General features: G+C 54.1%; 1 protein-coding gene across 1 annotated transcript; it reads right to left on the reverse strand.

The window, feature by feature from the left end:
• Positions 1-5,324: 5,324 nt before the first annotated feature.
• Positions 5,325-20,815, reverse strand: ALDH16A1 (aldehyde dehydrogenase 16 family member A1). Its single transcript, XM_056136304.1, has 17 exons — positions 20,480-20,815; positions 14,429-14,531; positions 13,696-13,822; positions 11,696-11,874; positions 11,540-11,617; positions 11,005-11,186; positions 10,762-10,914; positions 10,141-10,326; positions 9,834-9,929; positions 9,572-9,708; positions 9,382-9,487; positions 9,173-9,303; positions 8,517-8,684; positions 8,081-8,282; positions 6,376-6,561; positions 6,113-6,235; positions 5,325-5,569 (listed from the first exon to the last, which is right to left on the reverse strand). The coding sequence occupies exons 1-17, from the start codon at positions 20,567-20,569 to the stop codon at positions 5,408-5,410; spliced, it is 2,409 nt and encodes an 802-aa protein (XP_055992279.1). The 5' UTR covers positions 20,570-20,815; the 3' UTR covers positions 5,325-5,407.
• Between the last annotated feature and the right edge of the window lie 310 nt (positions 20,816-21,125).

Consider the following 21,125-nt stretch of genomic DNA (forward strand, 5'->3'; position numbering starts at 1 on the left):
TAATTCCTGAGTGGAAAGCCAGGAGGTAACCCCTGTGCACTGCCGGGTGTGACCCAAAAAGAAAAAAAAAAAGATGGTGACTTGGCCAAGGGTGCATTCTCCACCAAGCTTACATTGAAGCGGGGGGCATTGACTTCTCTCTTAGAGCACTTGGCCTGGGATGCTCTCAACAGAGCAGTCTCAATGCAATCGTTAGACAATCTTCAGGAAAATGCAAATCAGAGGCACTAGGTAAAACCCTCTCCCTCTGGCAGACTGGCCCTTCTGAACGAAAGAGGGCCAGAGAGATAGTAAAGGGGCTAGCAGTGCTGGCCTTGCATGTGATTCACCCAGGTTAGATCCCCGGCACCAAAGAAGGTCCCCAGAGCCAGGCTAGGAATGGTTACTGAGCACAGAGGCAGGAGCACCATTGGGTGTGGCCTACAAACTAAAACATAAACAATGCCCCAAACCAAAATCAAACCAAAGAAGACTAGAAGTGCGGGTGATGCCCTAACAATGATGTGGTGAAAAGGGAAGCCCAGCACTCTGAGGGTGAGAGGGCAAAGATGGTGTTGGAGACAGAGCACAATGGGTCAGGCATTAGTCTTGCAGATGCTTGTCCTAGGTTCAATCCCCGACATCCGGTCCCCCAAGCACTGCCAGGAGTGGTTCCTGAGTGCAGAGACAGGGGAACTCCTGAGCACTGCTGGGAGTGGCTCCCCCCAAAAAATTAAATAAAAATAGTGTTACTGGGACAAAAGACAGGGTGGAGAGTGCAGCAAAAATAAATAATAGAGCTACTATACGGGCTGCAATCTGGCTTCTGAGTCCCTATCTTGAAGAGATACCCACAGCCCTAACGCCCACTAGCGCTTTATTCACAATCGCCCAGGCCTGGAAACAACCTACGTGTCCATCTGCCAATGGGGCGGAAAGGAAACTGGTCTAGACTCGAGCGGATAGGAGTCAGTCGGGACAGAAAAGTGCTGGAAGCAGCAGAAGGCCTCCTGCTATGGGGAACCAGAAAAAGACGTGGACTTGAGGGCTGGAGCGATGGTCCAGGGGTAGAGCACTTCCCTCTGGCTGGTACCGCCACCCCCGCTTAGCTCCCCAGCACCACATATGGTCTCCTGAGCACTGCTAGGAGTGACCTCTGAGCACAGTGACCAGAAGCAAGCAAACAGACATGGGCTGGAGAGATGATATACAGGAGGCCCGGATTTTACCCCTTGTACCAGATGGTCCCCAGAACACTGCTGGGAGCACCTTCTGGGAACCAAAATGGGAATAGCCCCAGAGCACTACTGACTCGGTGTGACCCCAAAGTATACACATAGAAGCAGAGAGTAGGATGGGGTCTGTTAGGAGTTGGGGCAGTAGTGGAGAAAATGGGGTTCACGGGGCAAAGAGAATGAAGTACCTAAACACGTACCAGGGGAGCAGAGAGACTGTCCAGAGCTCAGGTACTTACCTTGCATGTGGTTGCAGCCATGCTGGTTTGAATCCCACGTCTGACCCAGGTTCGATCCCCGGTACCACATATGGTTTACTAAGCAAGGCCAGGAGTGATTTCTGAGCACAGAGCCAGGAGTAACTCCTGAGCATTGTTGAGTGTGGCCCAGAATACTCCCACAAAAAGTAATGGAGGTACTGGAGAGATAATACAGAAGTTAAGGCACTTGCCTTGCATATGGCTGATCCCAGTTCAATCCCTGGCATCACATACAGTCCACCAGCACTCCCAAGAGTAAGGGACAGTGGCTCTTCTCCCTCCCTCCTCCCTGGAGGGCATGGGCGCTACTCTGCTTCACTCTCCCAGATGCTAGCACACAGACCCTGGCACACAGGAGCCGGCAGGTGTTCAGCCCTCACTGTGGCTTTGGGAGCTTGATTACTTCCATGTCCTGTGTCTTTTTTTTTTTTTTTTGGCTTTTTGGGTCACACCCGGCAACGCACAGGGGTTACTCCTGGCTCTGCACTCAGGAATTATTCATGGCGGTGCTCGGGGGACCATATGGGATGCTGGGAATCAAACCTGGGTTGGCCACGTGCAAGGCAAACGCCCTGCCTGCTGTGCTATCACTCCAGCCCCCATGCCCTGTGTCTTGTTTATTTTTTTTCTATCCCAAATTGGGGTAAAGTGGGGTGTAGGGGAAATGAGACAAAATATAAGGTTTCTCCCACATGCAGTTTCATCCAGAAGTTTCCTGAATATCTCTGGTTTGTCCTAGACCTCTCACTGTTGCAGGCATCAGATGGATTCTTGGGCCCCACCCTGGGGAATGTGAGGGCTCACATGACCCACTTTGGCTGATGTGATGAGTGGAGAACTGGGCAGCGGACTGGCCACTCCCAAGCATTTAGGAGGCCCCTGGGAGCTCTGATAAGCAGGGGGTCCCCGGCACCATGCAAGCAGGCAATCAGCAAGAAAGGCACATTTTAGTTCTGTTGACTCACCTCCCCCCCACGAAGCTGGGGGTTGTCTCTGCAGCCCAGCATGGTGCATGCTGACTGCTTTTGTTGGTCTGTTTGGTTTTTGATTTCTGGGGTTGTCACACCAGGCGACACTCATGGCTTATTCCTGGCTCTGTTTTTTTTTTTTTTCTTTTTGGGTCACACCCAGCGATGCATAGGGGTTACTCCTGGCTCTGCACTCAGGAATTACCCCTGGTGGTGCTCAGGGGACCATATGGGATACTGGGAATTGAACCCGGGTCAGCTCCATGCAAGGCAAACGCCCTACCAGCTGTGCTATTACTCCAGCCCCTTACTCCTGGCTCTAAACTCAGGAGTTACTCCTGGCAGGACTCAGGGTCCATGTGATGCTGGGGATTGAACCCCATGTGCAGGGCAAATGTCCTCCCCTGCTGAACTTGGTCCCCATCGCTGGTTTTGAAGTCCACATGGCCACAAACCGAGGGACACAGGCAGCCTGTGAGCATGGCAAAAGCTCCTACCACGCTGGAAAGGAAGACAGTCCTGCTGATGCCCCTTCGGGACCCCAAGGTGCCTGTTCTGAATTCCGTCCTTGGAAGCCAATTCTCCACCTGGTTCCCGGTTGCTTGCCCCACACCCAAAGCACCTTCTCACCTGGAGCTGGCGCCACGCTTGTTGATCCAGGTGGGTGGTGGCTGCCACCAGGCACACCTGCACCTTATGGCTGACTGGACCAACTCCAGACCTGACTGGGCGGGAAAGAGGTGGACACTTGACCCATGCTGGTCAATCACATCTCTCCTTAGGGGGCCCTGGTGGACAATCTCAGAGGTCTAAGCTGAAGTAACATTCCATTCTTTTTTTTTCTTTGATTTTTACTTTTTGGCTTTGGGGCCAGACCTGAGGGTGTGACTCTGAGGACCCTGTGGGATGCTGGGGATCAAATCCAGTTGGCGCATGAAGGCAAAAATGCCCTCCCTGCTGATGCCCTCCCTGCTGTCCTATTGCTCCAGCCCCTTAAGTTATATTCTTGATCTAGGGCCAAAGTGATAGGACAGTGGGGAGGGCGTTTGCCTTCCATGTGACTTATCTGGGTTTGATCCCCCGCATCTCATAAGGTCCCTCAGCGTGGAGATGAGTGGTCCCTGAGCACAGAGCCAGGAGTAACCCCTTAGCATAGCCGGTGTTGCCTCCCAATACACACACACACACACACACACACACACACAATTTTCTTGGGTCATTGGTTTGAAATGGTTGAAGCCACAGATCAAAGGGAAGGTCACTTTGGCAGCCCACAGAAGTAGAAAGGAGTTGTCAGGTCACTGAGAGGAACTGGAATCTTTTAGGGACTTTCCTCCAATGCTCTCACTCTCATGTCCAGATCCCAAGAGTGGTCATCCCCTCTGTCCAGTCAAATACTGACTGGATGCCCTCATTTGCCCAGGATAGCACACATTGCTCAAGGCGGGCTAGGCAGGCCGGGAGATGGCTCAGAGGCTTTGCACTCAAGGTCCATCCCTGGCACCTGATCCCCCAAACACTGCTGGGGAGTGACCCCTAAGAACCACTGGGTGTAATCAAAAGATCAAAGCAAACCTCAGCACAGGAAGTATCCCCGCCTACACGCTGAGCCAGTATAAGGCAGCTGGGGCTCTTCAGCCATTTCACAGATAAGGAAGCCAAGGCTGCAGCTTTCCTAAAGTCACACAGCTGGAAAGATCTGGATGAAGCTGATGAGCATCCAGGAGGTCCAGGAGAGCAGATCTCAGAACAGTCTTTTTTTTTTCTTCTTTTTTTTTTTTCCTTTTTGGGTCACACCCAGCGATGCTCAGGGGTTACTCCTGGCTCTGCACTCAGAAATTACTCCTGGCACTGTTTGGGGGCAATATGAGATGCTAGGAATCGAACCCGGGTCAACCATGTGCAAGGCAAATGCCCTACCCGCTGTGCTATCGCTTCGGCCCCCTCAAAACAGTCTTGTTTTGGTTCCTGCCGCTGTGGTTCTTGAGGGCACCCTCAGGTCCTGCTTCCTGTGGGATGAAGAGGCTGAGTGGGCAGGCCCTGAGCTGGGAAAGTCCTGAGCTGGGAAAGATACAGACCCAGACCAATAGGAGAGTGGGTAAGGTGCTGGTTGCATGTGGCAGACTTGGGCTAGATCCCTGGCACCCCTGAGCCCACCAGAAATGATCCCTGAATGGAGAGCCAGGAGTAAGCCTTGCACCCCGCTGCGTATGCCCCACCTCAAAAAAAAAAAATCAGGGATGTCTGCGCAGGGGGCGATGGCTCAAAGGACCTAAGAGGATTCATCACATGCGGGAGACAGTTTAAGAACTGTGTAAACAGTGGGTCTTCGAGAGCTGGGAGTGACCCTAAAACCCATGCAACAGGGCTTGGGCGGAGGCCAGTGGTATTGGGGAGGGGCTTTTTTCTTGTTTGTTTTTGAACGACACTTGGCAAATGCTCCGGGGTGACTCCTGGCTCTGTCTCATGAATGACTCCTGGCAGTTCTTGGGGGATCACATAGGGTGCCAGGCATTGAATCTAAGTAGAGCAGGTGCGCCCTCCCCCATGTCTTCTCTCTCTAGCTCCTGAATCCAGGGCTCTTACATGCAAAGCAGGTGTTCCAGGCCGCTAAGGCTAAGCCATTTCCTGCACCCTTTGCCAGGCCTTTTGTTTCCAAAGAGCGAATATGTTTCCTGATATCAATGCCCAGGCAGAGGAAACCACAGAGCAGGAACCCGGCCCTGCCCTGGGGTCTGAATCTCTTCATCAGGCTCCCAAATACCAGATGGGCCTAGGGCCAGGATGACACAGGGCCACTGAGTGTCAGAACAAAAGTGGCCTTAACAGCCCAGACGCGCTGTGCCACCCCTTCCTCGTCCCAAAACAAGCACAGTCACAGTTGATGAGAGTTTATTGGAGGGCACAGGCAGGGGAAGCGAGGAAGGTTCCAGGTGTGTGCCATGGGCAGGGGGCATCTCCTCCATCAGTCCCCCATGGGCAGCCACAGAGCCTTGGTGCGTGTGGCCCGCCTCCCCAGTTCGGGGCCTGCTCCCTGGGCCTCCTCGTCCCAGGCCCGCACATGGCCCCGACTCACCCACACGGGCTTCAGGTTTCCTGCCGAGGCCCACTCCACAAACTGGGAGCCCTGGAATGGGGGAGGGGGGGTTGTCAGGACTACCAATGGTGAGTTGCTAAGCAGCTGCCTCCTTAGTAACAGGTGCCACTCATGAGGAGGGGCCACAAGGAGGCTTGGCCCTGGGCTGGAACACTTTCCTTCTATCAAGGAAAGTTGCAGATGCTGGGCAGACTGAGGTCAGCCCCGGGAAGAGGGGCTCCTTCACCATTTGAATAACCCAGAGGCAAAGGGGTTTGCTGATCAGGAGTTCTGAGACCACACTGAATCTCCTACTCAACAGAGTAAGTAGCTAAGGTGTGGTCCTTAGCAACACGCTGTCCAATGAGATGAGGTACTTGGGAGGGGGTGGAATCACAGACCCTCGTTGCTAAGGAGATGTGTTTCCTTGGCAACCAGCAAGCTAAAGGGATAGGCCCTCATAACCTGGTTACCAGGAAGTCTCCCCTGCTTAGCAACGGGGTGGGTAAGAGGGCGGGGCCTCATTCCCCAGGACAAGAAGAGTCAGGTGGGCTGAAGTGGAAGACAGGAAAAAAGGGACAGAGCTGAGGGTACCTGGGCAGATCCGAAATACCACAGCGCCTGGACGTCCTGGTGCAGGGCCAAGCAGCGGGTCAGGTGGTCCTTGTCTCCAGTCACCACGTTCACCAGGCCCGCTGGCATCGAGTTGGCCATTTCCTAGTGAGAGTGGGTCAGGCAGGGCCAGAGAAAGGAAGTGGGCGCAGCTGGGAGGGCAGTGGCTGTGGAGCTCCCTGAAGGCCTGGGGGTGGGATGGGAGGCTCAGGGACCCCTTTTCTGCAAGAAGCAAGAGATTGTACCTGGCAGATCTCCAAGGCGGGGATGGGGCAGGTGCCACTGGGCACCACCACCACTGCATTGCCGCAGGCGAGCGCAGGGGCCAGCAAGGACACGAAGGCAAGCAGCGCCCCCTCATCCGGGCACACGATAGCCAGGACACCCAGGGGCTCCCGCAGCTGGAGCACAGGGCCTCGCAGCTCGGCCACCTGCAGCACAGTGGGAGATCATGGGTTGCAGGGACTTGGGGACCTTGCCCAGCTCCTGTTATCCTCCTCGGTGACCCGCCCCTTTCCACATTCACCTCAGTCTTCACCTTCCCAGCTCATATCCCAATCAGAACACAGCCTACTGAGGCCTGACACCAGCGACTCCTGGGCAGTGCAAACTTGAGCAAGTTCTTTACCTTTCTGAATCTCAGTTTCCCCAATTTGATGTTATTGTTTTGTTTTTGGGGGGGCCAAACCCAGTGGCATTCACTGCTTACTCCTGCCCTTATCTCTCCGGCCCTTCTTTTTTGGTTTTTGCAGAGGTGCTTGGGGGTTTCTCCGGGCAGTAGCTGGGGATCATGTGATGCTGGTACTTGTGCATGTGATGGACATGACTGACCCTTTGAGCTCTCTCTGGCCCCAGTAACATCATCTTTAAAATGACTGTACGGGGGCCAGAGAGATAGCACAGTGGGTAGGACAGTTGCCTTGCATGCTGCTGACTTGGGCTCAATACCCGGCACACAAGGGCTCCACTGAGCCCCACCAGGGGTGATCCCTGAGTGCAGAGCCAGGAGTAAGTTCTGAGCACTGCCAGGTGTACCCCCAAAACAAAAAATGAACATATGGATCTGGAGAGATAGTACAGAAGTTTTAGGCACTTAGACTGCACCTGGCTCACCCAGGTTTGATCTCTCACACTACATATGAGTGGCACCTGGGCCCAGAACACTGAAGAAAAAAAAATAGTGGTTAAAAATAGTGCCTACCTTAGAGACACGCTGTTAGGATAAAAGGAATTTCTCTCTCTCTCTCTCTCTTTTTCTTTTTTCTTTTTTTTCTTTTTGGGTCATACCCTGTGATGCTCAGTGGTTACTCCTCGCTCTCTCACACTGCGCTCTGCACTCAGGAATTACTCCTGGTGCATGGGGATGTTGGGGATCGAACCTGGGTCAGTCACATACAAGGCAAATGCCCTCCCTGTTGGACTATCACTCCAGCCCTAAAAGGAATTTCTATGTGGAGAGGACTCAGACGGAAAACAGCCCAAGGCTGTGGTTGTAGAGGTGTGTGTGTGTGTGTGTGTGTAGTGCGTGTGTGTGTGTGTATTTTGGGCTCAAAAGTTTGTGGTTTGTTTGTTTGTTTGTTTGTTTGTCCCATGCAGGAGCCCAGGGATTGAGCCGGAGCACCAGCAGGCATAGCTCAAAAACCAAAAAAGAAAGCAAGTTGGGCAGGGAATCTAGCTTGGCAGAGCATTAGCCTCCCGTGCGTGAGGGAGGCCCTGTGCCCAATCTCCAGCTCCACAAAAGGAAAGAAAACCCAAGGCTGTGATGAACGCAGTTGACTTTTGGGGACTGGGTAATGGGTCAGAGGCCTATTCTATAGATGAGGAAACCGAGGGTAGAGAAGTGAGATCTCTGCTGGGTGATCCTGGCCATGGGAGACAGTGGGCTGGGCTGGAGCTCCCAGCCTGGTGGTTTCAGAGTGCTGACCCCGTCCTGTGAATTCTCCCTCTCACCTGCAGGGTCTGCCCTGGGGCCTGTGCATGCATCCCCCAGGCCCGAAGTCGCCTGATGCTCAGCTCCACCTCAGCCTTGGCGGCCGTGGGCCCCACTCCGTGCCACTCCAAGTGGGCAAGCAGCGCCGCTTCCCGGCGCTTCAGGGCCGTTGCCAGCTCCCAAAGCAGCGCCCTGCGTGTTTCCGGGGACCGGCCTAGCCACCTGGGGGAGCGATGCACACTGGGTCAGCATCTTGCGGCGGCTCTCTTAGCTGTCTCGTTGCTGCCCTGTCCCTCCTCCCACAGACCCTGGGACCCAGACCCCCAGCCTCTTCCCTCAGACCTGGGATCCCAGACCCCAAAGACAGACCCCATATTCCATCAGATGTTGGTGATCCCTGACTAGCCTTCCAGGACCCCTGGGCTTTCCCCAGTGACCCTCCCCACCCCTACTTACCCAGAGGCGGCCTGATGGGCGGCTTCCACAGCCCCCCGGATATCCTTGGCTCCGCCTTCAGCCACGTAACTATGGAGTTGACCCTGTGAATCCCAGATGGGCCGCGAGCTCCGGGCCCCAGGTGCCTGGAAACGGCCTCCCACGAAGAGCCCATAAGGGGGTGCTGGGCTAGAGTAGGTCAAGGCATGAGGATGGGTCCTGAGACCAGGGTATGCTTGGACCCCAGGCCTCAATCCACTGAGCCTCTGGGGACCCAAGCTCTCCCTCCCATAAGCCTCTGGGGCCCTCAAGCTCCTGTTCCCATGAGTCTCTGGGGCCCCCAAACTCCTGCTCCCATCAGCCTCTGGGACCCCCAAACTCCTGCTCCCATCAGCATCTTGGGGCCTCAAATTCCTGCTCCCATGAGTGTCTGAGGGACCTCAAATTTCTGGCCTTCTGGATCTCTGGAAGACCATAAACTGAAACTCTCACCAGGTTGGGGGATATTTGAAGGGTATGGGGGTGAGTTCATTAGCCCCAATATGCACTTCTCAGGTCTTGGAGGTCCCCTGCTGGCTCCCACAAACCCCTTCAACCTAGAGGCAGCAGCCACAGCCTTCCCCCTCATCACCCCACCCCCCAGCAGGCATCCTAGGGGTGCGGCTGGCACAGCTCACCTGGGCCCGGTCTCAGGCCCCGCTGGAAGGGCAGAGGATACTGAGAGGCCAAAAGCGTCATAATCCAGATTCTCGGGAACGACGGGCAGCAGGGCAGGGGTGCCCGCGGGCTGCAGATACTCATACAGGCCCTGTGGGTTACTGTGTCAGAAGGGTGCTAGGTGGGCAACCCAGGGGGCAGAGGGTGAAGGGCAGATGTGGGGCCTCACCTCTGAGCCTCCATGCCAGGAGGACCCACTCTCCTTGCAGCCACCTGTGGGCACTACAGGGTCCCGGAGGCCATGGGCGTTGATCCACACGCTACCCATCCGGAGGCTAGGGGCCAGCAGGGGCCATCAGAATAGGAGTTGCTGCTTGGGGACCCCCCCCCCCCGCAGAGCCCCCGCTATGCCAACTGACCCGTAGCCCAGCTCCAGGGCCTGGCCCAGTCGCTCGCTCCACACGCTGGCACTGCCTCCCCGGGGGGTTCCATTGGCCACCGCCAGAGCCTCCTTGGCAGTTCGGAATGGGGAGGCCAACACCACTGGCCATGGCACCTGGAAAGGGTCGGGGTACTAAGATCTGGGCAGCCCCTCCCCCCAACACCCCAGCCACAGAGGCCTCTGGAGGGGCAGCAGGGGGGCAGAAGATCTTTGGGACTCTTGGGAGCAAAAGGCCTCACCTCTGCCTGAGCACACGGGGAAGCAGGGGGCAGGTCAGAGACCAAGGTGGGAGGAAAGAACGGGCTACCCGAGGGCACATCACCAGCCTGGAACACCTTGGGAAGAGAAAGAAAGTTCAGGCTCAGTGCCTCCTCCCTCAAACTAGCATCTGGGCCCAGCGCCTCCTATCTTAGACCCAGGGATCTACGCCCAGGAGTCCAGACCCCCAGCTCCTTCTCCCTCAGATCTGGAATTCTAATCCCTTTGTCTCCTCCCTCAGACATGGAGGTCCAGCCCTCCCCCGAGAAATCCCTGTCTTCTACCTACCTGTGCCCCCTGGCTCTTAGCCTCACATATGTAACGCTGTGCCAGACCCCACATGGCAGTCCCTCGGGCACCCATGTCCACGGCCCCGTCCAGCCCTCGGCCAGCCCTCAGCTGTGCCATGCGAGTCTGGAGCCGCCTCATGCAGTCATTCCACACGGACTCCTGGATGAGAAGCCTGAGGCCACCCTGGAAGGGAGAGAGGCATCTAGTGGGCAAACTCAGTGCCCACAGACTGGGCCAGGGAGAAGTGGCTGAGGCCCCAGAGATGCCCAAGGTCCTAGGTTCCGTGCAGCGACTGGAGTTTGGGAAAGTCGCTGAATCAAAGTCACATATATAGACAGTTTGGGGACACGAAGAACTGAATATCCAGGGGCTGGAGTGATAGCACAGTGGGTAGGGCACTTGTCTCCCACACGGCCAACCCGGGTTTGATTCCCAGCGCCCCATATGGTCCCCTGAACACCTTCAGGAGTAATTACTGAGTGCATGAGCCAGGAGTAATCCCTGTGCACCACCAGGTGTGACCCAAAAGAAGCAAAAAAAAAAAAAAAAAAAGAATATCCAAATAAGTAGGGACAGGGCGCTCCAGGTCTGAGGACACACCGGAGTATGTGGCCTTACCGGGCTGCGGTCAGACCAGGCTGCATCTACGACGCCTTCCACGGCTGAGTCCACGTCGGCTGTGTCGGTCAGCAGCAGCAGAGACTCAGTGCCCAGGGTCAGTCCCAACTCAGCCCCTGTGCCTGCCACGCTCCGCCGAAGGGCACGTCCGTCCTGCGGGCCCGTCACCATGCTCAATGAGCTGCGGGTAGGGCCTTCCAGAACCCCACGAGGTCCCCCGTCTTTCTCCCGCCCCGAAGATACCTCGACAGTTCCGCAGAAGGCCACCTTCTGGACTCCAGGCTGGGAGGCCAGGATGGGCCCCAAGGAGGTCGGGCCACTGAGCACGTTGAGGACCCCTGGGAATGCGCCCAGCTCCCCCGCCAGCTGGGCCAGGAGTAGGGGTGTCGGCGAGTCTGGGGGTGTGAGCACCACCACAGTGCAGCCTGGAAAGGAGGCGGCTAAGGGTTTTGGAGTCTCAGCCCTCAAACTGAGGCCTGCTTGCTGCCTCCTTCAAACCAAGGAATCCAGCCAGCCCTGGATGCCTCCTCCCTCAGACCCAGGAATCCCGAGGCCTGCACACCTCCTCCTCTAGCCCAGGCCCGTCCTCCCACAGACCCAGGGATCAACACTGAGCCCATCTTTTTGTTGGCTTGTTTTTGGGGGAGGCACGCCCCCAGTGGTGCTCAGGAACTATTCCTGGCTTTGTGGTGGTGGGGGATCGAACTCAGGGCCTCCTGTGTGTGGTGCCCACACTCCAGCCCACTGAACATGTCTCGGCTCTGAGCCCGTCATTTACCCACAGCGAGGGCAGGGCAGATCCTCCACATCATCTCGATGAAGGAGAACGTGGGTGGCAAGATGACGCCGATGACCCCTGAAAGAACAAGAACATGGGGTTCTTGGGGCTGACTCAGGATGGAGGACAGGGCTGCAGGAAGCCCTGGCTGCTCACCCACGGCCTCCCAGCCTGCCAGCGCCTCCTCCTGGCTGTGTGCCTGGACTGCATGGTACTGAAGCAGCTGCTGAGCCAGCGGGATATCTCTGTCTCGAACCTCACGAACTGCCCGCCCGGTAACCAGGGAGTCCAAGGTCCATAGCAGCCGCTGGTGCTTCTGAATCACCTTGGACAGCCTGTGGAGAAAGCAAGGTTGATGGTCATTTCTCAGGGTCCCCAGGCCTGAGAACTCTCGTTACACGTGCATTGAACAACAACTCCCATGAAGCCTTTGGGGATCCAGAGTTATGGGAAATGTAGTCCTAGAAAAACACACACGAACACGCACACGCATGCACACGCGTGCAAGCACACATGCACACGCACACACAGTATCTTGGTTAACTGACTCTCCCAGATTTGCAGGAAAGACTAGCTTTCATCTCTATTTTATTTTGGGAAATGGTATCTCTGTGTCTTGAAAAAGTGTTTTTTGGCCCTGAAGAGGATCCCTCAGGAACAACTGGGGTCACTCCTGAGCAGAGCCAGGAATGGCCCCAAGCACAAGCACCATTGGTTGTGGTCTCAAAACTAGAACAAATGAAATCTTCACATAATTCCTGATTCTCTCCAACTGAACTTCTCCTTAGTCTACCTGTGGCCAAGCACAACCTTTGCGGGTTCTGTGTCTTATATACTGTATTGTCACATCAAAGCTTCTTCCAGAGAAAAGAGAACTATAAACATCAGAGGAGAGAAAAATATATTGTCACAAGTGTATGGGAAGTGAAAGGCAGTTAGGATAGAGAAGGGACCATTATGATAATGACAGTTGGAAATTATCACTTTGGATAAGAACTAAGAACTGAGTGTTGAAAGTAGGTAAAGGCTTATAGATGATAAGCTTTCAGTATCTATTGAAAACCATAATGCTCAAAAGTCAAAAGGGGAGAAAGAGAGAGAGAGAGAGAGAGAGAGAAGAAAAGTAGAAAAGTGCCTGCCCCTGCTATCGAAGCAGGGGGGCAAGGGGACAGGAGGGAGGGAAACTGGGGACATTGGTGGTGGGAAATGTACACTGGTTAGAACATATGACTGAAACCAAACCATTAACAACCTTGTAACTGTATATCTCAGTGATTCAACTAAAAATATATTTAATATATAAATAAAATGACAAAAAGTTAAATAAACTATATTTACAGGCTTGGACTACTTTTTTTCTTTTTCTTTTTGAGTCACACATGGCGATGCACAGGGGTTACTCCTGGCTCTGCACTCAGGAATTACTCCTGGTGGTGCTTGGGGGCACCATATAGGATGCTGGGAATCAAACCCGGGTCAGCTGCATGCAAGGTAAACGCCCTACCCACTGTCCTATTGCTCCAGCCCCTATATTTTTTTTGAGGGGGGTACACTGGGCACACCTGGGTGGTATTCAGGGATCCTCTCTGCAAAGGGATCAGTCCTGGTGGGCTCAGGGAACTATCCAGTAAGCTAGGGATTGAACTCAGGTCAGCCAGATGAAAGGCAAAGGCCCTACCTGCTCCATATTGATTAAGCCCTAGGTCTGCACCATATTGATTAAGTGTCTGTGTAGAATAAAATCTGGCTGTTCACAATGTTGAAAGGTCAAATGTGGGATCTGTTTTGTTTTGGGGGCTATGCCTGGCGGTGCTGGTGTTGCTCAAGGGTCTTGGTGATCAGGAATCACACCAGATTTCCCAAATGAGCTCAGTCCACTGAGCTGTTTCTCTGCTCAAGGGTAGTATATTTTTTTGGGGGGGGGGACGGAGGGCAGTGCCAGAGATTGAAACCAGGGCCTCACATCTACAAGGTACAAGGCCCAACTGTAGATTTTTGAGCCACTAAAGACTCAAAGGCAGCTGGAAATACGTGCCTCAGCTCCCAGTTACTTCTGTGGAGGGTTGGGAAGAGCTTCTGCTCCACCATCTCAAGCAGATACTGGGGGAATGAAGACCCTCACCACCCTGCTGGGGTTCAGACCTCCACTGCCTCACCTGGTCAGGTGCTGGGCACGGTGGGCACCGGACAGATGGCTCCAATTCTCCAGCTCAGTCCTGGCCGCCTCAACAGCCACCGCCACATCCTGGGCCTCGGCCTGGAGGCAGGTGGCCAAGGTCTCTCCTGGAAGATGAAGAGGGGGCATCCAGATGGGGGCCCCTGCCAGGCCTAAGGGAGGGCTGAGACTGCTGCCGGTTTCCCTAAAGGTCTGTTTTGTTTTGTGGCTACAGCTGACAGTGCCTGGGGCTCACTGCTGGTGGGCTCAGAAAACCAGATGGGGTGCCAGGGATCAAACCCAGGTTGTCCACATGCAAGGCAAATGTCCTACTCACTGTGCTATCACTCCAGATTCTGAGTCTGAGCAGCACACCCTGAGGTGGTACGTTCAGCAGAGAGTGGCTTCCAAGGGCAGCATTATCAGTGATCATATCAGGCTGAATTCTCAGTCTCAATTCTCTCTCTCTCTCTTTTTTTTTTTTTTTTTTTGCTTTTTGGGCCACACCCAGCGATTATGCACAGGGTTTACTCCTGGCTCATGCACTCAGGAATTACTCCTGGCCATGCTCAGGGGAACATATGGGATGCTGGGAATTGAACCCAGATCACCCAGATCAGATCAGCTGTGCAAGGCTAACGCCCTACCCACTATGCTATCACTCCAGCCCCAGTCTCAATTCTCAATCAGAATTCTCAGTCTCTTCCTGGTGCGAAACAGGGGGTGTCACACACCTGTGATAGGGTCCTGGCAGGGCACGGTACTCCTGCGGTCAGGCTTGAGCCACTTTCCATTCACATAGTGACCCAGTTGGCGGTTCTGGGTGTCCAGCCAGGCCTGGAGGAAGGGACACAAGTGGGTCAGGAGTGTGGGAAACAGTTGACGGGGCACAATGCCTACCCGGCCCCCGGGGAAGGCTCCTGGGGGTCATCAGCTCTAGTATTTTCTTTTTGTGTTTTTGGACCCTGCTTGGCAGTGCTCAGGGCATCACTGGACAGTGATGAATGGGGGTGGCCAATGCCGTGACCAGACTAAAGGGCACTAGGTCATGGCTTCAGAATGACCCAGATGCTGCCTTTCCAATCCTGTGTCCTGTGACAAATAAACTACTAGAGCCACAGCAGTGGTACAGCAAGAAGGGCACTTGACTTGCATGTTGCCACCAGGTTTGATCCTTAGCACCCCATAGGGTCTCCCGAGCACTGCCAGGAGTAATTCCTGAGTGCAAAGTCAGGAGTATCCCCTGAGCATTACCAGGTGTGACCCAAAAAGCAAAGAAAAAATTCATTTCTTCATTTTGGGATTTTGGGGCCTTCCAAGTGATATCCAGTGGCTCATCCTGATCAGGCAATTCTCATCCAAACAGGCTGACAGCTCAAGGAGAAGGCCTGAGGGTGCTGGGCATAGCCACCTGGCAGTGATGGGAGCTCCAGCATGTCCCCAGTAGTACCTATGGGGCCATGTGGTGTCAGGGATAGAACCCAGGTCGGCTATATGCCAAGCATGTGCCTTAACTCCTGAACCACTTTTCAGTCTCCAGAAATTCATATTTTTATGGTTCTACCAAATTCCAAGAACTAAGTCAATCACATTTGGTTGGGTGGCATTTGGGGTATTTCTACCCTTTTTTTTTTCAGTGGGGTAGAGTTTTTTTTCTTTTTCTTTTTGGGTCACACTCGGCAATGCACAAAGTTTACTCCTGGCTCTGCGCTCAGGAATTACCCCTGGCGGTGCTCAGGGGACCATATGGGATGATGAGAATTGAACCCAGGTCCGCCGTGTACAAGGCAAATGCCCTACCCGCTGTGCTATTGCTCCAGCACCTGGGGTGGAGTTTTTTTTTTTTGGGGGGGTCACACCCAGTGATGCTCAGGGGTTACTCCTGGCTCTGCGCTCAGGAATTACTCCTGGCGATTCATGGGGGACCATATGGGATGCCAGGGATCGAACCCAGGTCGGCCACGTGCAAAGCAAACGCCTTACCCACTGTGCTATCGCTCTGGCCCCTGGGGTGGAGTTTTGAGGCTACACCCAGCTGTGCTCAGGGCTTACTCCTGATTCTGTGCTCAGGGATTACTCCTGGAGGTATCTGTGGAGGGTGATACCTAGGTTGGCTGTGTGCAAGGCAAGTGCTTTCCCTGTGTACTAGTTTTCCAGCCCTTTCTGCCCTTTCACTGCTAGCAAACATTCTCATGAGAGGTTTCAATGTGGACATCTAACTAGTTATTGAGCGATAGCACAGCGGTAGGGCATTTGCCTTGCACGCAGCCAACATGGCCGACCCAAGTTCGATTCCTCCGCCCCTCTCGGAGAGCCCGGCAAGCTACAGAGAGGATCTCGCCCGCACGGCAGAGCCTGGCAAGCTCCCCGTGACGTATTCGATATGCCAGACACAGTAACAACAAAGTCTCCAATGGAGACGTTACTGGGCCCGCTCGAGCAAATCGATGATCAACGGGAGGGCCTTTACTTACTTTACTTTATATCTAGGGTCCTCTGGGCAACTGTGTCACTTCTCGGGGAGCCACTCACCTATTTTTGGCCAACACTGAGCTCCTACCATCGAATTTGGAGGAATGGATGGGAAACTGCCTTTCTAACTGGGAGGCCAGGGATCTCCTCCCGGGGACGCACCTTGGGGAAGTGCTGCTCTTTCTGGGGGAAACCTCCTACCCTTAGCTATAGTCTCAGAGACAATGCCCACACACCAGGAATGAGGTCCTCACTGGGAAGCAGAACTTTGTTGTTGTTGCTTTTGGCTTTTTGGGTCATACCCAGGGCTGCTCAGAGGTTACTCCTGGCTCTGCACTCAGGAATCACTTGTGGCAGTGCTTGGGAAATGATATGGGATGCTGAGGATTCGAACCTGGGTCAGCCGTGCATAAGCCCAACCTGCTGTACTATCGCTTTAGCCCTGGGTGGCGGAACTTTGAAGCCTGCAGGGTCCCACGTCCACCTAAGTTACACCACACGAGTAAGGTGGCCTACACAGGTCAAGCATAGCTGAGTCAGAGGTGGGGTGGAGGGGCATCCGACGTATGCCCCCAGAGGCAGCGACGTGTGGGGTTCCTGGAGTTAGGGGCTTGGGGTTAAATCTGGGCTCTGTGGGTACTTTCTTGTTGAGGCCACTAAGCTAAGGCCATAGCTATGGAAAGTGGGGAGTGGGGGTCCCTGGTGAGATTCCACAAATCAATCCAAGTCAATGCTCACAGAAGCTGACTTAAGGAGATCTGTCGATGGGACCAGTATGAGAATACAGTGGGTTGGGCCCCTGCCTTGCACATGGCTGACTGAGTTTGATCCCTGGCATCCCATATGGCCTCCAAGCACCACCAGGAATGATTCCTGAGTGCAGAGCCAGGAGTAAGCCCTGAGCATTGCTGGATGTGGCCCACCCCACCAAAAAAAAAAAAAAGTTCTGCATAGTCAAAGAAATGATACAATACGGGAAACACTTGTCTTGCACATGGCAGACTGTGCAAGACTGATCCCCAGCACCACATATGGTCTTCCAAGGGTGATTACTCAGTACAAAGCCAGGAATAAGTGCTGAGCACTGCTGGGTATGGGCCAAAAATTGAGGGGGAGGAAAGGGAAGATGGGAGAAGAAAAGTTTTGCCAGCGTTACTGCATCTCCACTTTTTTTTGCTTGTTTTTGCTTTTTGGGCCACATCTGCATCTCTATTCCTGCTCCCAAATTTCCTCTCCCTCAACCCAGTCTCCATAAGTCATGGCTAAATGCAACTCACACTTCCCCCTTTTCCCTGTCTACAAACCCTCTCTACTCTTGGCCTGCCTCATGCCAGTTTCTCTGCTTCAGCCAGCTGGAGCCTCCTAGTTGGCATGAAAGTGAAATGTTCCTGGCGGGAGGAACAGTGCAGGGGCCTCAAGCGCCTTCCTCATAAGCATATGGTCTGGAGTTCAAATCCCCAGCGGCCTACATACACTGAACAAGCTGCCAAGAGCTCTGTTGCTCAAGCCTGGCAGCTCCTAGCTACCACCCCTGGCACTGCAAGTTAATTCCTGGTTGCTCTGCAGGCAGGTATGGAGCAATACCACAAAAGGGGTGTACCCCCCAGTACGCACCCCAAACGAAAAAGATGTGCAAGGACTTTCGGGACCATTTCCGGTGAGCACCCCAAGAATAACTGTGTGCCTTGACTCAGATGCAAACCCTTTGTGTGCCCGTGCACCATTAAAAGAGTACCAAGCTTGGGGAGCATCACACCAAGTTGGAGAGCACCACACCAAGGTAAGGAGCATGGCACCTTCACCCACACCCTCCCCACACCCCTGCAAGCACCACAGCCAAGTCACCTTTGCAACAATAATGAAGGCAAACAAGCAAACGGGGAAGGGAGCAAAAATAAAAAATAAAGTGGAAAAAAGTGAAATGGTCAGCTGGAGGTACCCCGTTTTTATTTATTTAGCTTTTTTGGGTCATGCATAACAATGCTGAGGGGTTACTCTCGGCTCTGCACTCAGGAATTACTCCTGGCAGTGCTCAGGGGACCGTAGAGGATGATAGGGATCAAACCTGGGTCAGCCCCCTGCAAGACAAACGCACTCCCAGCTGTACTATCACTTCAGCCCCGAGGCTCCCAGATTAAAGACCCTCAGGGGCAAGGTCACTCGGGAAACAGCTGGGAAAGGGAAGGAGGGAAGCGGAAGGCAGTGACGTCCCAAAGCAGAGATCAAGTATTTCTGAGAAATGAATGTGCCATCTGGCCTTGCCATCGTGGTCAGAGAAGTTGGGGGATGTGCAATCAAGGGGTACAGCCTAGGAGTGAGCATTGTTGGTTGATGGATGAAACGGAATGTTATGTAAACAGGAGTTCATGATATTAAGTGCTCTGTGGAAGTTTGCAAAAAAAAAAAAATTCTCCTCCTCTCCACCCCAAGAAAAACAAAACCCTTCAAGAATGTTCCCCAGGGTCCCAGCAGGCCACTCTTGAGTGCAGAGCATTTTGGTTGGAGGCAGGCACTCAAGTCTGGTCCAAAAAACCACCCTGGTGATAAGATCCAGATGATCTATGTCACAGAGCTAGAGCCAAAGGTTGCCAAATTCTGGGATTTTATTTCCAAGCTGGAATCACGGATGTTTACATGGAATTGTTCACGAACTCACATTAAAAAAAATGTCAGTTGTGCCCTCTCACAGCCTCCTTCTTCTTTTTTTTTTTTTTTTTTTTGCCTTTGTGGATCACTCCCACAGATGCTCAGGTCTTACTCCTGGCTCTGCGTTCAGGAATTATTCCTAGTGGTGTTCTCAAGGGACTATAAGGAATGCTGAGGACCAAACCGGGGTTTGCCATATGCAAGGCAAATGCCCTACCTGCTGTACTATCGCTCAGCCCCTCACAGCCTTCTTTGCAGAAAGAGATTATGCTAGAGGCTGCCGGACCCATGTCAGTTGTGATCACATCATCTCAGCAGAAATCTGGGCTCTCAGCACCATCCACGTGTGAGATTCTCCTGTACTTTGTCCCTCAACCTTAGCTGAGTCCGCACTATAATTTCAGATAATTGTCTTGCTCTCAGGGTTCAACTATCTTGGAATGCATAGTGTGCATGGGGGGGAGGTGGTGACAGATGCCCAAAAGTCCCTTTCTCCAGACCTGAGTCCTTGTCTCCTGCCCATGTTGTTCACAGGCCCCTGGAACTGTGTGCAAGTGAGAACCTATCTCAGAGGCTTTTTCCCCGGGGGCAGGTGCTGACGCCAGCAGTTGTGCTGCTTCAGCGGTTCCTCAAACCGGGTTCCTCTTGCCTGTCTCCTTCCCTTCTGGACACTCGGTTTTCTCTTGGGTCACTGTGATGGCCTCCTTAGCTCTCACTGTAGACCCAGGCTTCTCCTGCGAGAAGGCGCTGTGGGAGAACCCACAGCAATCTGGAAGGGCCTGGGAAGTACAGATAATCCCACGAACTTGGGCTGGAACAATAGTACAGCGAGGAAGGCACTTGTCTTGAGTTGATCTGGTTTGATATCTGGCACCCCATACGATCCCCTCTGTACTGCAAGAAGTAATTCCTGAGTGGCAGAGCCAGGAGTAACCCCTGAGCACCAAGTGTTCATGTCCCCCCCCCCCCCCCCACACCGCCAATAAAAGGAAATTCCAAGAACCTTACTGAATCACAAGAAGCCTAAGAGTTCTGGGGGATGCTCAGGACTGTCCCCTGGCAGTATTCTGAAGTACTCTGCCAGTCATGGGCGCCTTATCTGGATTTAGGGGAGGGTACACCCTGAAGAACCATGGGAGCCCCAAGACATTCTGAAAGATGACAGTCTCTGATCACAGGAAGCTCAGGAGGAGATCCTGAACGGCTGTAGGGAATTAGTGAATTCCGATGTATTTGGGAGTTTCGAGAGTTCCCCAGGAAATCTCAGAGCACTACGGCGAGGACCTGAGGTCTCCGGGTGACCCCGGGAGGCCCACACGAATTGGGGGGTGACGGGGGACCATGGGTGCCACAGGATATCCTGAAAAATCATGGGGAGTAGGGAGAAGGGGATACGTTCTGAGACTCTCTGGAAGAGCCCCAAAAGCCCGTGGGGATTCTGAGTGCCGCGCGGGGGTCCTGAGGAATTGGGGAAAGGCCACGAGAGAGTTCAGGAAATGCGAACGATCGCCAGGGGGCAAAGGGACAGAGGGAGCGACCGCTCCAGAGTGTGCTCCTGGTGGCGCGAATCGCAGCTCCCGGAGGGCGGGCCCGCCGCGGTGGATCACGGGAGTCGGCGCGGGAACCCGCCCTAGGGATGAAACGGAGTGTGGGGGGGTTACCCTCACCAGTGCGCATGCGTGACTCTCCGGGGCCGGTCCGTACTCCACCGAGGTGAAGATCTCCCGGGCGCGGGACTCTACACGCGTGGCAGCCATCGCCTGCCTGGCTGCTTCCCACCAAGACTGCGGAGCGCTCTGCCCCGGGAAACCTTGAGGTCCAAAGGGCGGCACCACCCCTCCTGCCCAAAGGGTGGAGCTACAGGAGTTAAACCGCTTCGGGGCCCGCTGGCCCTGCCCACTGCCTCTCTTTGGGTAGTGTAGTTCGGAGCATGCGTAGTCCTCAGAACGGGGGAACGGGGAGAAAGTGTGGATGTTGGGGCGCAGGGGCGCCAGATTTAGGAAAGTCTCTACACTGGCGTTTTCCAGCCGCCCCGCACCTGTTGGAAACAGAAATAGCTTTCAGCCTTAAATACAGTAAAGTCAATCTAACTCTGGGACAGCTATGGTTGATAGAATTTTAGGGCGGGTACTGAATAACATTTGGAAAGTGGTAGTTTTGGACGCTGCTGGGTACTGCAACCTTCGCGGTGATCGCGAGTCCAGGCTCCCTGATCCTTTTTACTATCGCCCAGATCTTGTAGTGTACCTGTAATCGATGCAGGAGCTGAACTGTGGCATTTAGGGACCTGCCTCAGTCTTTGGTTTTGGTTGG

The sequence above is a fragment of the Sorex fumeus genome, unplaced genomic scaffold (genome assembly GCF_029834395.1).
Source record: "Sorex fumeus unplaced genomic scaffold, SorFum_2.1 ptg000122l, whole genome shotgun sequence".
Taxonomy (NCBI): Eukaryota; Metazoa; Chordata; class Mammalia; order Eulipotyphla; family Soricidae; genus Sorex; species Sorex fumeus.